At 32.1% G+C, this 12,837-nt stretch overlaps 1 protein-coding gene across 1 annotated transcript; it reads right to left on the bottom strand.

The window, feature by feature from the left end:
* Nucleotides 1-1,039: 1,039 nt before the first annotated feature.
* LOC143582480 (uncharacterized) lies at nucleotides 1,040-2,071 on the bottom strand. Its single transcript, XM_077065030.1, has 2 exons — nucleotides 1,735-2,071; nucleotides 1,040-1,665 (listed from the first exon to the last, which is right to left on the bottom strand). Exons 1-2 carry the CDS (start codon nucleotides 1,993-1,995, stop codon nucleotides 1,120-1,122), a joined length of 807 nt encoding a protein of 268 aa, XP_076921145.1. The 5' UTR covers nucleotides 1,996-2,071; the 3' UTR covers nucleotides 1,040-1,119.
* Nucleotides 2,072-12,837: the final 10,766 nt, after the last annotated feature.

The raw sequence follows: 12,837 nt of genomic DNA, 5'->3' as shown, positions 1-12,837 counted from the left end.
TAACTAATAATATTGTTTTTACAATAACAATAATCCATAGTGATCAATCGTTCAATCCATAACACACCCAATGATAAATATAGCTCCAATCATATCGAAATTCTAAATTCGTTATATGTATCATACCATTTATAATTCACTCATAATATTATTTAATTAGGATTCTTTTCGGTAATTCTCAAGGAGTGTGATTATCGTTTTCTTGTCGTATTCATTCTTGTTTGGCTTAATCGATCAAGTGAGGTTTATCATTCCCCTATTTTACTCAGTTTTCTAAAACGTTATGGGGACATATGCATATATCATACTATATATATACATATCTATACATATATATCAAAAATAACAAACGTGTAATTGTGTGTGATTAATCAAATCTACTTGTTATGTGCTTATTTGTCTTTGTATGCAATCGTTTGACATATCCCCTTGAAGAGTGTTCTCATATTATTGACAACCGCCCGATTCGCTTGGCAACGATCTTATTCTTATTTGCTCAGTTGATTTACCGACGCCCGATTCGCTTGGCAATGGTTTAGTCAACAACTTATTTGCTTATGGTTTGATTTCATTACCGAATTTATTACGTTTTGCTTATTTATTATATTAACATTATTTTTGGTGTCAAAACTTGGTGATAAACTCACTCAACATGTTTGTTGACAAAACTCCATTTTCTACGCATATGCAAGTTGCTTGAAGTTGAAGTATGGACACTTAGAAAGACCTTAGGGGGTGTTTGGTACAGAGAATGGAATTGTAGAGAAATGGAATAGAGAAATGGAATTGCAGAGAAAGGGAATTGGTCTGGAGAATGAGAATTGACTGTTCTGTTTGGTAGTACAGAGATTTCAGTAGAGAAATATAGCTGAGAATCATTTCTCTTGTTTGGTACATAGGAAACAAACAGAGAATTATATCAACTTTATCATTAGCACAAATATTTTTTTCATAACAAATATTTATTAAAAAATAAAAAACATATAAAAAGATGCATAAATTCCAACCAAAATATGCATTGATCAAACCAATTCACATACAAAACATAGTTTTTAAGCAAAAAACATCAACCATAGTTAAAACCAATTCACATACAAAACATACTTCAACCATACACAACTATCCCATTGAACCATCGGTATACAACTCGACCATCTCAATTTTCTCTTCTATTGTCAACGCAAGAAAAGAACGTCCTAGATCCACATCTTTACCAATCAAATGAGCTGCTTTGAACCGTTTTTTCATAGTGATACCTGGTAAAGCTTTCAACTCATCACTAACCTTTTCATAGATTTCACGAGCCTCCATACCTTCTTTGCTAAGTTGTTCACCCACCATCTCCCCAAATCGAAGCAAAACTTCCTTGATATCTTTGCAAGACTCTCGATATATCTCATCTGCATCCGTGCTTCTACCTCTTTTGCGCTTGCTTGTTACACTTCCTGTTTGTCCTTCAGATCTATCAACATTTGGAACGGCTTCATCAACAAAATCAAAGTCTTCAATATCAACAGGTGAGCTTTTTTGCGTCTCTTGAACAACATCTTCTTCTCCAATGACAACTGCTTTACTACAAGTAGCTCTATCCTTACCGAATATGGTACACAATTTGTCATAGAAAGGAAATGACTTGTCACGAAAATTCACAGCACCTTTGTGAGACTACAAGACAATTACAAATAAATTAGACTAAAATTTTAAAATCTAAAAAATATATTTTTTAGAATATACCTTCACGTATTCATTCCAAACACTATCATCGACAATAATACAACATTTTTGTTCATCCCAACCAAACCCACTTGTATGCACCATATCATATACAATGCTAAAGTGTGTCTTCCATGTCTTCATCCTAGACTTTATATGTGGTTCTGCTTTGAGGCCAGAGTTAGGAAGACTTACATCTAGCAATTGTTGAACACCATTTAAATAACCTGGTTTGAATCCATTGTCAGCACCAGCATACTTTCCGGATGCATGTATCTCCATTAATGCATCAATTAGCTTTGCATCTTCATCATTTGTCCAGGTATGCTTGTTCCGAGTAACTCCTCTCACTATATTTGAATCTGCCATGTCTACGTACAAATGCATAATTATACAATTAAAAATCATAATTCATGTAACTACAAATACAAATATAACAAGAAACATTAATAAGAAACAAATAAAGTGCATAAATAAACATTAATAAGAAACATCCTTGGTTCTACAAATAAAAAATACATAATTGTCAAACATAATTAAGAAACATTGTTGGCACGCTGCGCACGCATCGCAGTCCAACTATTAAACATTTCATTAGCAAGAAGGTCTCTACGATCGGTCCATTCTTGTGAGGGCTCGATCATAGAAATAACATTGTCATGGTCATTTGCAGGTTGTGTGTGATTTACTGGGATTTCGTTATCAAGAGGGTCTTCACTCATTGTTGTTCGTATGAAATTGTGCAATAAACAACAAGAAATGATGATACGTGGCATGGACTCTATGGGATGATATGAGTTATCACGCAAAATAGCCCACTATCTTTAATCATTCCGAAACATCTTTCTATAACATTCCTGGCCGATGAATGTCTCATATTAAAGAACTCCTTAGCATTCGTAGGAGGACGAGACCAATCGTTAAGATGATAATGTTGACCTCGATATGGAGTTAAAAATCCTTCACCATTTGTATAACCGGCATCACAAAGGTAGTATGTTCCTACAATTAACCATAAACTCTATGTTAATTATCATACTTAAATCTATGTATATTCTTTGAAAATTGTCTATCACATACCCGGAGTTATTTTAAGACCATTGGGTCTACTGATTGCATCACGCAAAACTCTACTATCAGCTGCAGAACCCTCCCATCCCGCTAAGACATACGTAAATAAAAGGTCTCTCGTACATACTCCGAGTACGTTAGTACAAATCTGCCATTTTCTTGTCCTATAAGGTTTTCTATCAATAGCAGGGACTTTAACTTTAATGTATGTTCCATCTAATGCTCCTAAGCAACCCTAAGTTAAAAGAAAACATTACTTACTAATTTATGTTAGCAAAAAATATCTTTAATAAAAAATGTGTTTGACTAACCTTAAACCATTTCCATCTTTCATCAGTTTCATTATCTGGCACTGGCACGGGTGACTTGTAGAGTTCTTTGTGTAATCGACATATAGCATTTAAGACTAACTTGAAATACCGACTTACAGTTTCCCCGGACCGATGAAATCTGTTGACTAGTATCCTATTCTTTGCATTATGAGCAAGGGTATGTAAAAACATAGCAACTTGCTCATCGACTAGCATGTTTTTACTATTCTTTAGTCCCCCTCTAGTTTCTAGCATATCACAAAGTGTTGTAAATGCATGTATATTCATTCTTATGTTAACAACACTCGTAACATCACTTTCATAAACCATCCTCACCATGTTTTCACGCCTATTATGGTAACTCATTAAATATTTTGTACGTAAAGTCATTGACTCAATCGACCGACGCAAATGATAAGTACACAACATCCACCAACGAATCGTAACATAAATGACATAAAATGCACCTATGGCAACTATTCTTTGTCTGGAAGGTGATCTTGCCATCTACACATAAAAATATAAGAAAATTCAAGAAAAGCAAATAACTCCAAAATATAATCCAAATATTAGCAACAAAGTGATCATGAAAGCAAGAAAAATGATTACAGGCTACTTTATTCACTGACTTGCTGAATGTTGTTTAATTGCCAATGTTTACATCAATATATATGTTATTTTGGATGAAATTGAACATCCAAGTTTCCATGTGAGTTACAAGTCAATGTTATACAAGATCCCTAAGGTTTCCATGTGAGTTACAGGTCAATTTCTAGATAAAAATGGTGTAAAAAGTGATGATTTGTTGATATGTAGAAATCTGAGTTTTTTGGTCAGATTTGAGTTTGTAAATATAGATTTATTTATCAACAAAACAATTGAAATAAATTATGAAAATATTTTCACAGAAACTTCAACATCTCTAGGTGTTTATATATTTTTCTCAAATTTTTAAAGTATGCATAAGGTTTTCAACTAAAATGCTAATTATCAAAGGTATCTAAAACTTACTGTTCAGAGTTTGTAAATGTCAAAATTTCTCAAAAATTGACTACTCAGGATTTGCATACAAGGCCAATTGGGAAATATTCTAGACACTTAAAATGTTCATTAGAAAGAGGAATGAAGTTTAAAACTTCAAAAACAAGAGAGTTATGCTCTTTAGAAGTGGACCTAAAATCTGTCAGTCAAAAACAGATTTGACATTCGGTTTTATTTTTCACGTTTGGGTAATCAAAACTTCTCTAAAAATTACGAAACCAGTGGGGTTTGAAACTAGACTCTTTGAACTTAATGTTAGACTCAAGAAACGATCAATTTGCATCTGTTATGATCAAAATATTGTTTGAACAAAACAGCATTACAGATTTCATCAGCAACAGCATTCAAGCAACTCATGTAAACATTCAATTTATCGGTTCCAACATTCAACCTAGCATCTAAATATCATTCTAACATAAAATTCATGATTCAAACTCATCAATTTCATACAATATAATGTTCAATTCCCAACCTAGACATCAAAGATTTCATCAAGAGTCGAATTAAACATAAACCATTGAAATCTAACATATCTAAATCGATTACCAACAACATACAAACATCCCACGATAACAATCGACATCAGCAGCTGAGTTTGGATCGAGGTTTAGGTCTGGTCGAGCATAAGAAAGTCAAAAAAATGAAAGTTTCATACCTAGGATCGTTGGAATCGAAGCAAGGATCGCGAATACGAACTCGGTTCTTGGATTGGAGATGATTTGTGGGTGATTAGAGGCTGCAAGTCGATCGAACAGCAGGGAGAGGCATGAGTTTGCTGCTGTAGATCGAACAGCAGGGAGAGGCGTGAGAGAGTGAGGCTGAGAAATGAAACCCTAGAAATCCAATTCTCCGCTTTTTTTAGAGAAACAAAATCAGAGAAATGGAAATGGTTTATTTCCAAATCTCACCTCTTTCTTTCATAAACAAACAAGAGAATTCTTTCCAATTCCATTTCTCACCCCTCAATTCCCTCTACCAAACACCACCTTAGGGTTATATTGAAGACAAACTTGTATTTGAATGATTGTATATATATTTATTTGAATTATATTATTGTATTGAATATTGTGTGCACATTTAAAATAAAATAATTAAATAGATATTGTCACATTTACATTATGATAGTATCTTCGAGTTGTGAGCAATCGGATCACGCCCCGGCATTTCCGCCTTAGGTTGGGGTGTAACAATAAACAATTTAATTTTAAATATTAACTCGTAAGTTGGATAGGTTAAGAAGAACTTTTTTTGGGGTGGCTTGGAAGACAAGAATAAAATTAATTGGGTTTCTTGGCAACAGGTCACTGCTCCCAAGGAATACGGTAGCCTTTCATTGGGGTCGTTGCGGGATACAAATAAGGCTTTACTCGCAAAGTGGTGGTGGAGTTTTAAGGGAGAGCGAGATAGATTGTGGAGAAGGGTAATTTGGTCCATTCATCATTCTTCTAGAGATTGGAATAGTATCTCTGCAAGGTCATCGATCCCGGGTCCGTGGAAATAGGTGAATCGGAACTCAAATGATCTTGGCTTATTGGGGCTTAAGTAAGACCTGTTGATAAAGCAAGTTGTTAAAAGTGGATATAAGATATTGTTTTGGCTAGACTTTCGAATTGGAAGTGATAGCTTGAGAGTAAAATTTCCAAGGTCATTTGGGTTGGAAAAGAAAAAAGAATGCACTGTTGCAGATAGGTTGGTGATGGTGAATGAGGTAATTTGTAGTACCTGGGATTGGAGAAGGGCTCCAGAATCCATGCTGGAGGTGTAAGAATTTAGGGAATTGTTGACTCTTTGTTAAAATGTGGTCCTAGGTGTTGGTGAAGATAAGGTAGAGTGGGGATTAGATAGGTCCGGAGCTTTCTCTATTTCCAGTATTAAAAAAGAAAAGTTAAAAGAGTTTACTTCGACTCCGGTCGGTTATAGGTTCGAGTGGAATAATTGGGTTCCTGGTAAAGTCAGCATTTTAGCTTGGAAAGCGGAATTGGATAGGATCCTGGTTTCAATCGCTTTGGCAAAACGTAACATTGGTGTTGAGTCGTTGGAGTGTCATGCGTGTGGATTGTTTGAAGAAACGACTGAACATATCTTTGTGTCATGTGGCCTAGCACAAGCGGTTTGGCAAAATATTTCTATCGGGTGCAAGGTTCCTCAGTTGTTCATTTTCAGTGTCCGGGACATTCTTGAATTGTAAAAGCATGCAAATGCTAAGTCGTTTCATGCAATTTTTCTTATCACATTATGGTGTTTTTGGAAAGCTAGAAACAATATGGTGCACGATGGGGTGGCGGTATCTATTGGAAGCGTGATGGGGAGTGTTAAAATGTTAAGTTTCTTTTGATCCAAAAGTAGGTTGGGTGGGGCTGTAATTTCGTGGGCACGTTGGAGTCGGTTTTGATTTGTAATGTTGGATGAATGATTTTATTTTTGGTGTTTTCTGTGTTTGGATTAGCAGCTTGCTAGGCTGGTAAAGTATATTGGTGTTGTTGCCTTTTGATGATTAATGTTATTTGCTTTTTGTTTGCCGTTCAAAAAAAAAATAATCATCATTTATTAAGTAATAAAGGCAATTAATTGTCTTCATTGTTATTTTTTAAAAGTTTGAGACTTTATTATTTTATTTTATTTTGAATTTTGGAAAATTATTTATGAACGTTTGGACTAGATGTATGGATGTTTTTATTGAAATGGTGGTTTAAGTCAGGAAGTTTAGATTTTATTGTTGTTTTATTTAACGTTTTAATCAAAATTATAATTGTTATATCTCATTGTTATATTCATATTTGTAGTATTCTTTATGTTGTATACTTATATGTTTTATAATTTCAATAAAAATCGTTCTTATAACACACAACTTATGATACAACATCTATATGTTTACGCTTCATAGTTTACAACATATATGACTTCAGTAGATGATGAAGTTTTAATTTATATGTCTTTTTTTGTTTCATGGTATAAGTTAGAAATATGTATTAAATTGTTATTTTTCTCTGTTTATCTTTGTATGTTGGATTCTTTTAATTAAAACAACAATGTGATATCTTATATATAATGTTGGATTATATGGCGTTTATAATTTATTAAAATGTATAGCATATATATATATATATATATATATATATATATAAACAGTTGTGAAAACTATAAAAATTTATTATCAACTACATGTTTTTAATTAATGTTTAAATCTTGTGGTCCACAATTAAAGTGAATAAAAAATATAAATATAAATATAACTTTTTCTCTCTCCTGAAAATATATATAAAAATTAGTAAAAAAAAAGTTAAAAAATAGCAAAACATTTTTTTTGATGTTTCGATGTTTTGTATTAAATGTTACAACATATATTACATGTAACAAAAAAAAAACGATGTTACGTAGGGTTTTCGCGGATTTTCACAACTTAAATAGGTTTTCATTATATATATATATATGTATATATATATATAAAGTTTTATATATTTTCATCCGTGTGTAAAACGGGAACCAACCTTGTAATATAGTAAAACATCTTCCATGATATATAAATACGAGTGTTTATTTGCTTTCAAACCAATTAAATGCATTCCGACATATACCATTTAAATCAAACCGAATTAATCGAATAAACCGAAAACATGTTATTTTATCATTGTAGACACAAATAGGGTCGTGCATGCATGTTTGCCTTCAAGATCCAACGCCCTTTCAATTAGGTTTTATTCTCTATATTCTCTAGAAAAGTGACGAAACTTTATGAGCTATTTAACTTTTAATTCAATACATTAAACATATACCCTATTTAAAATGATATATATTGTTCAATCTTTTGGGAATTTACTTTTCATGCATAATATTATTATGCTATAATTAATAAATCTCTAAATATATTTATACTTTAATTCTAAAAGCAAAAGTGGTGGCGCATTTGATATTGTAAATCCACGTAAAGAAAATAATTACCTTCTAGATCACCACCATCTCGACGATTCTACCATGCCATGTATAACATGTACATGTCCACGCGTAAAAATTGATAGAAATGATAACAAAATGGAAAAGATCAAAAGAATACCTATCGATCATTCTATTTTAATGGAAGACTTTAGCTTATATTTTTGACGACTAGATGAATCCTCGAGCCCAGCATCTAAAACTTGACTGGACCATCGAGAGCTCAACATCCAAAAAGTTTTCAAGGTCCGCCAGTACTGCATCTAAAGACTAACTTATATGAGCTCTATATTTAGCTTGAATTTGGGATCAAACCTTATTAAAGTCGGCTTTATTCGATTTTCAGTGTGTCGGTGGTATTAAGTGGATCATGTGCTATTTAAACCGTTTACACCTTAGTTCTACTCCATTATAAATAAGTTATTTTGAAATTTTCATTCAATTTATATCTTTTAGATGTAACTCATGACTTACCGAGTCACCGAGCTATTACTCTATTAGCATGGACAAACAGGTTAAGTGTAAGACCATCTGGTATACACCATGGAGGGTGGGTGCCTACGCAGCACCCATGAGCTTTTTGGAACACCACCCTCTGGTCACGCATGACGGGGTGCAAATAGGGGGGGGGGGGGGTCACGCGGGTTATTTGTCCATCAACCCAATCAGATTTTTTGTTTTTTTTTTCTTTTTCACTTTTTTTTTATTAAATAATATAATGATGGAGAATTGTGAAGAATAAAGTATAAGTATATAACAAAGGTTAAGTGGTGACTGGTGAGGTTGAATAGTAAGGAAAAACTAATATGACACTTTCGTGACGAATAATGAAAATGAGAAGAATGTTGTTTAAGGTGGACAGACCTAATCATAACATGTTTTATACAAATGATGGAAAACATAATGGATCACAACGGTGGAGCACAACCAATCGATGATAGTGTTTACTTAAAAAGTGTAAAAGTCGAACCACCAAAAGTCATAATTGTTGACTTTGTTAATAACATTGAAATTGGTGGGCCTACTTTTAGCTTTGAAATGACCACTTGGCAAATGGTTTAGTGAATCCAACCCAATCCAATGGGAGAATCCAACCTTTCCTTGTATTAAAAAGACATTTAACATGTTACCCCCACCTCCTATCAACACTAAAGTCCTTTCATGTTGTACTTGTAATTGCAATTTGGTACCCTCAATGTTTCTTTTGCGTCATTTTGTACATTTTAATGATTTTATAAGTCTTGTATTTAAAGATATAACATAATTGTATTATATCTTTGATTTTATAATCTGAAAAACTACTACCAAAACCATCTAACACTAGAAAAATATCAATGATCCTTGGTTCAATTAATAATGCTAGCTGGGTTAACTGTTAGGCAAACGATATACCAGAGTTCCAGTATGCATGTGATAAGAATTTTTCAAAAACATCACGGGAGTTACAGTTCGATTCTAACAAGTGTATGTCACTAATAGAGTAGAACACCACTGTTCTAGGATTCGAACACAATTAACATGGGTTGTATACAACTGGTAAGCGTTTTAAAGTCCTTCGACAACCAATTGCACTAAAGTCATTCACAAAATTTTACATTAGGAAACTGTAAGAAAAAAGTTGTGAAGTATATCATGATTATACCAATATTAGAGTAAAAAAGGCCATGTTATGTTATTTTATACATTATGCCATTATGATCACTAATCTTGTTCACCAAAAAAAAGCATAGCCAATGCAAAAGTCAAATATTAGTCCATGAGTGGAGTTTATCTATAAGTTTATTAATACTAATGCCTTGAAGAAAATATTGATTATGCATGGAATCTCCATTATGATATACGTATTTTTTTTCTTCTTTTTTATATAGAAATAATTCGTTAAAAAAAAAGTTATATTGCAATTTGGGACCCATTGTTTCTTTTCCTTCACTTCTTACGTATTAAAAGAGGATATCTGATACAAATTGAATTAACATATTAAACGTATAAATAAGTAGAGTGATAATTATTATCATATAATTACTCTACTTTAATATTTATATAATAATTACTTTAGTTTAAATTATAGAGTAATAATAATTATTCTAGTGTTTATATATAAATAAAGTTGTAACCTATGTCATGATAATACCTAAGTTGGTGTAAAAAGTATGCCGTTAGCTATGTTTTTTTATACATTATGATCGCCAACCTTGTTTATAAAAAAGTATACATCATGAGTGGGTTGGATTATAAGTTAATTAATACTAATGATTGAAGAAAATATTGATAATGAAATCTTGATCAATGTATACGTGTGTTTTCTTCTCTTTATACAAATAACTTTTACAATTTATTTATAATATGTCTCAGAATATATATGGTTGAGATGACGGTTGACTTTGAAAGCATATTTTTTGTTGTTGTCGATCAATGATAATGACATAGTAGCCTATAGTTTAGACTCATAAGTTTGCCACTGTTGGCCTGTTGGGTGAGTATTTTTAAGCCTTTTTGAGATGGGATGTTAACCATCCATATTGATTTGATGCTATAAAAACCTGACTCATCCAAAAAAATCATAAAAAGAAATATCCATTGCTATAAGAAACCCTCATTGAGTCAGTTTTCAAACTAGAGACCATAAATCTTAAGGCTTAACCATTACTACCATGCCATTGGACAAAAAGTTAGCTGCTTAAACTCATAAGTAAACTTTAACATATTCATTTAATTGTGAACCTTCATTAAAATTTAAAGGCTCTGAGTGTAAACTTAGAAAACTTATGGACAAGAAAAGGTAAATAATATGAAATTCCGGAGTGATTGATAAATTTAATAAAGAGGACACGCATGAAAGTACTGTGAGTACGATATAGTGCGGATGAGTAGATTAATTGACCCGCTTTAGAAAGTTGCCAATTGCCAATAACGTAATCAGCTCCAAAAATATACTATTTTAATTATTTATTATCAGGAAATGTTAAAATATGATTAGTATTATTAGTTATTATATTTAGAGGTGGATAAACAGAAAGTTAAGTTTCTATTTTATTTTTTATTTTTTAATTATTTATTATTACTTTGTGATAATGATAATATAATCGTTTCTTTGGTGTTTAAATAACGGATAAACTGAAATATAGGTAGATTCTTTTTTGAGTTGAAACCGAACATATAACATTTTCCTAGGCTTTACATATATTTAACTGTTGGTAAACCGCCAAAGGTTTGAGTTAATTGATACTTATTTTAGTGAATAAAAATTCAGTAAAAAGAATAATCAAAATGAGTTATTTTATAAAGGAGAATAATGTGATAAGTGTTAAATAATCAAAGGGAAAACACTATAAAATAGTAACCAAGTTTCAAGTTTATTCCAATTAAGTCACTCATATTTTATTTTGTCTCAATTAGGTTACTCAACTTTCAGTTTATCTTAATTAGATCACTTAAATTTCAATTTCTGTTGTAAAACGAGAAGCACAACTGCTATATTATTGTAAGTGATACATTTACTGATATAAAATAAAAAAGTGTTGGTTTTAATGACGTTCAAGTTATTTATAAGCATATAATATGAAGGTAAAAAACATAGTATTAGAACATTTATTGAAAGTTGAGTAATCTAATTGAGCTTAAATTGAAAGTTAGTAACCTAATTGAGACACATTGAAAGTTGAGTTACCTAATTGAGACAAAATTAAAAGTTTAGTGACCTAATTGAGATAAAATAAAATATGAGTGACTTAATCAGAACAAACTTGAAACTTGATTACTATTCTACGAAGTTGTCATAATCAAAATTTGGTAAGTGTTAAAAGTAAAAAATAGTTACTAAAATCAATAGAATGGAGTCAATATTAGACCATCCGTAAGGACCATAACAGCAAAGGCTTTTTCGATGGTCTACTTCACGTTGGCTAGGTTGTCTCTCTCATCCCTCTTCTTATGAACGCCACTCTCTCGTTTCTCATCAACCAAGATTGACCACGACTTTACACATGTGTTCCCCCACCCACCCACGGGTGACCTTAAGTCATGCCCGTCCCACAAGCCTTTCCGCCGATCAACATAAGAGCGCTGGCTCACCAGCCTCTTGTTAGGAAAGGTCTCTTGTACAGCTAGGTTGTGAGTAGTGTTAGATACATGTTCTCTCTTGAAGATTCTCCATCAAAACATTCATCATATTAAAAAATTCATTATATGCCCTTACTTTCCTTAAGTGCTTCCGCTAAAGCCTTGCAATTAATACCTTCAATAATTGAAACAAAATAGTAACAAATAGTAATATGCAATAATGTAATATCAGCAATACAGTTTTAGCAATTTAAGATTTTTAAAAGGAAACTAAATTCTGTAGCTCTAAAGCAAATATCAAAGATTTATAAAGGTATAAAACCTTAGGTAGCGTTTGGTATGAACGAATAAGAAAGAAATAAAATGATCTATTAAAAGGTAACAAAAAGATGACATGCTTGGTTGCAAAATGGAAATAATTCGGGCATTACAAAATGAAATGGCTTTCCCGCTTAATTCATTGATTTTATTCCAGCCCTCCCCTACGTTTTGTTTTTCATTCCTTCCTAACGTTTCCCTTGATTTCTCTATTTTGCCCATACTTCAGTAGTAGCGCTTCAAGGGATTCACTCAATTTCACATGTCTCAAACTCTATCAATTTTCATTGTCTTTTTTTTATTTATTTGATGGAGCTATTTGTTCTTACTTAATATTGGCCAATTTTTTAGCACGAAGTTTTAAATTGTTTTCATTTTTTATAAAGATGAATGT

The sequence above is a fragment of the Bidens hawaiensis genome, unplaced genomic scaffold (genome assembly GCF_021521415.1).
Source record: "Bidens hawaiensis isolate Kalapana, Puna unplaced genomic scaffold, B.hawaiensis_p1.1 tig00031756_1, whole genome shotgun sequence".
NCBI classification, from domain to species: Eukaryota; Viridiplantae; Streptophyta; class Magnoliopsida; order Asterales; family Asteraceae; genus Bidens; species Bidens hawaiensis.
This window is presented reverse-complemented; position numbering and strand designations above follow the sequence as displayed.

Coding starts and splice junctions, on each gene's coding strand:
- LOC143582480 (XM_077065030.1), bottom strand. CDS start 1,995: ATGGAGATACATGCATCCGGAAAGTATGCTGGTGCTGACAATGGATTC. Junction 1,666..1,734: donor TTTGGAATGAATACGTGAAG/GTATATTCTAAA, acceptor ATTGTCTTGTAG/TCTCACAAAGGTGCTGTGAA.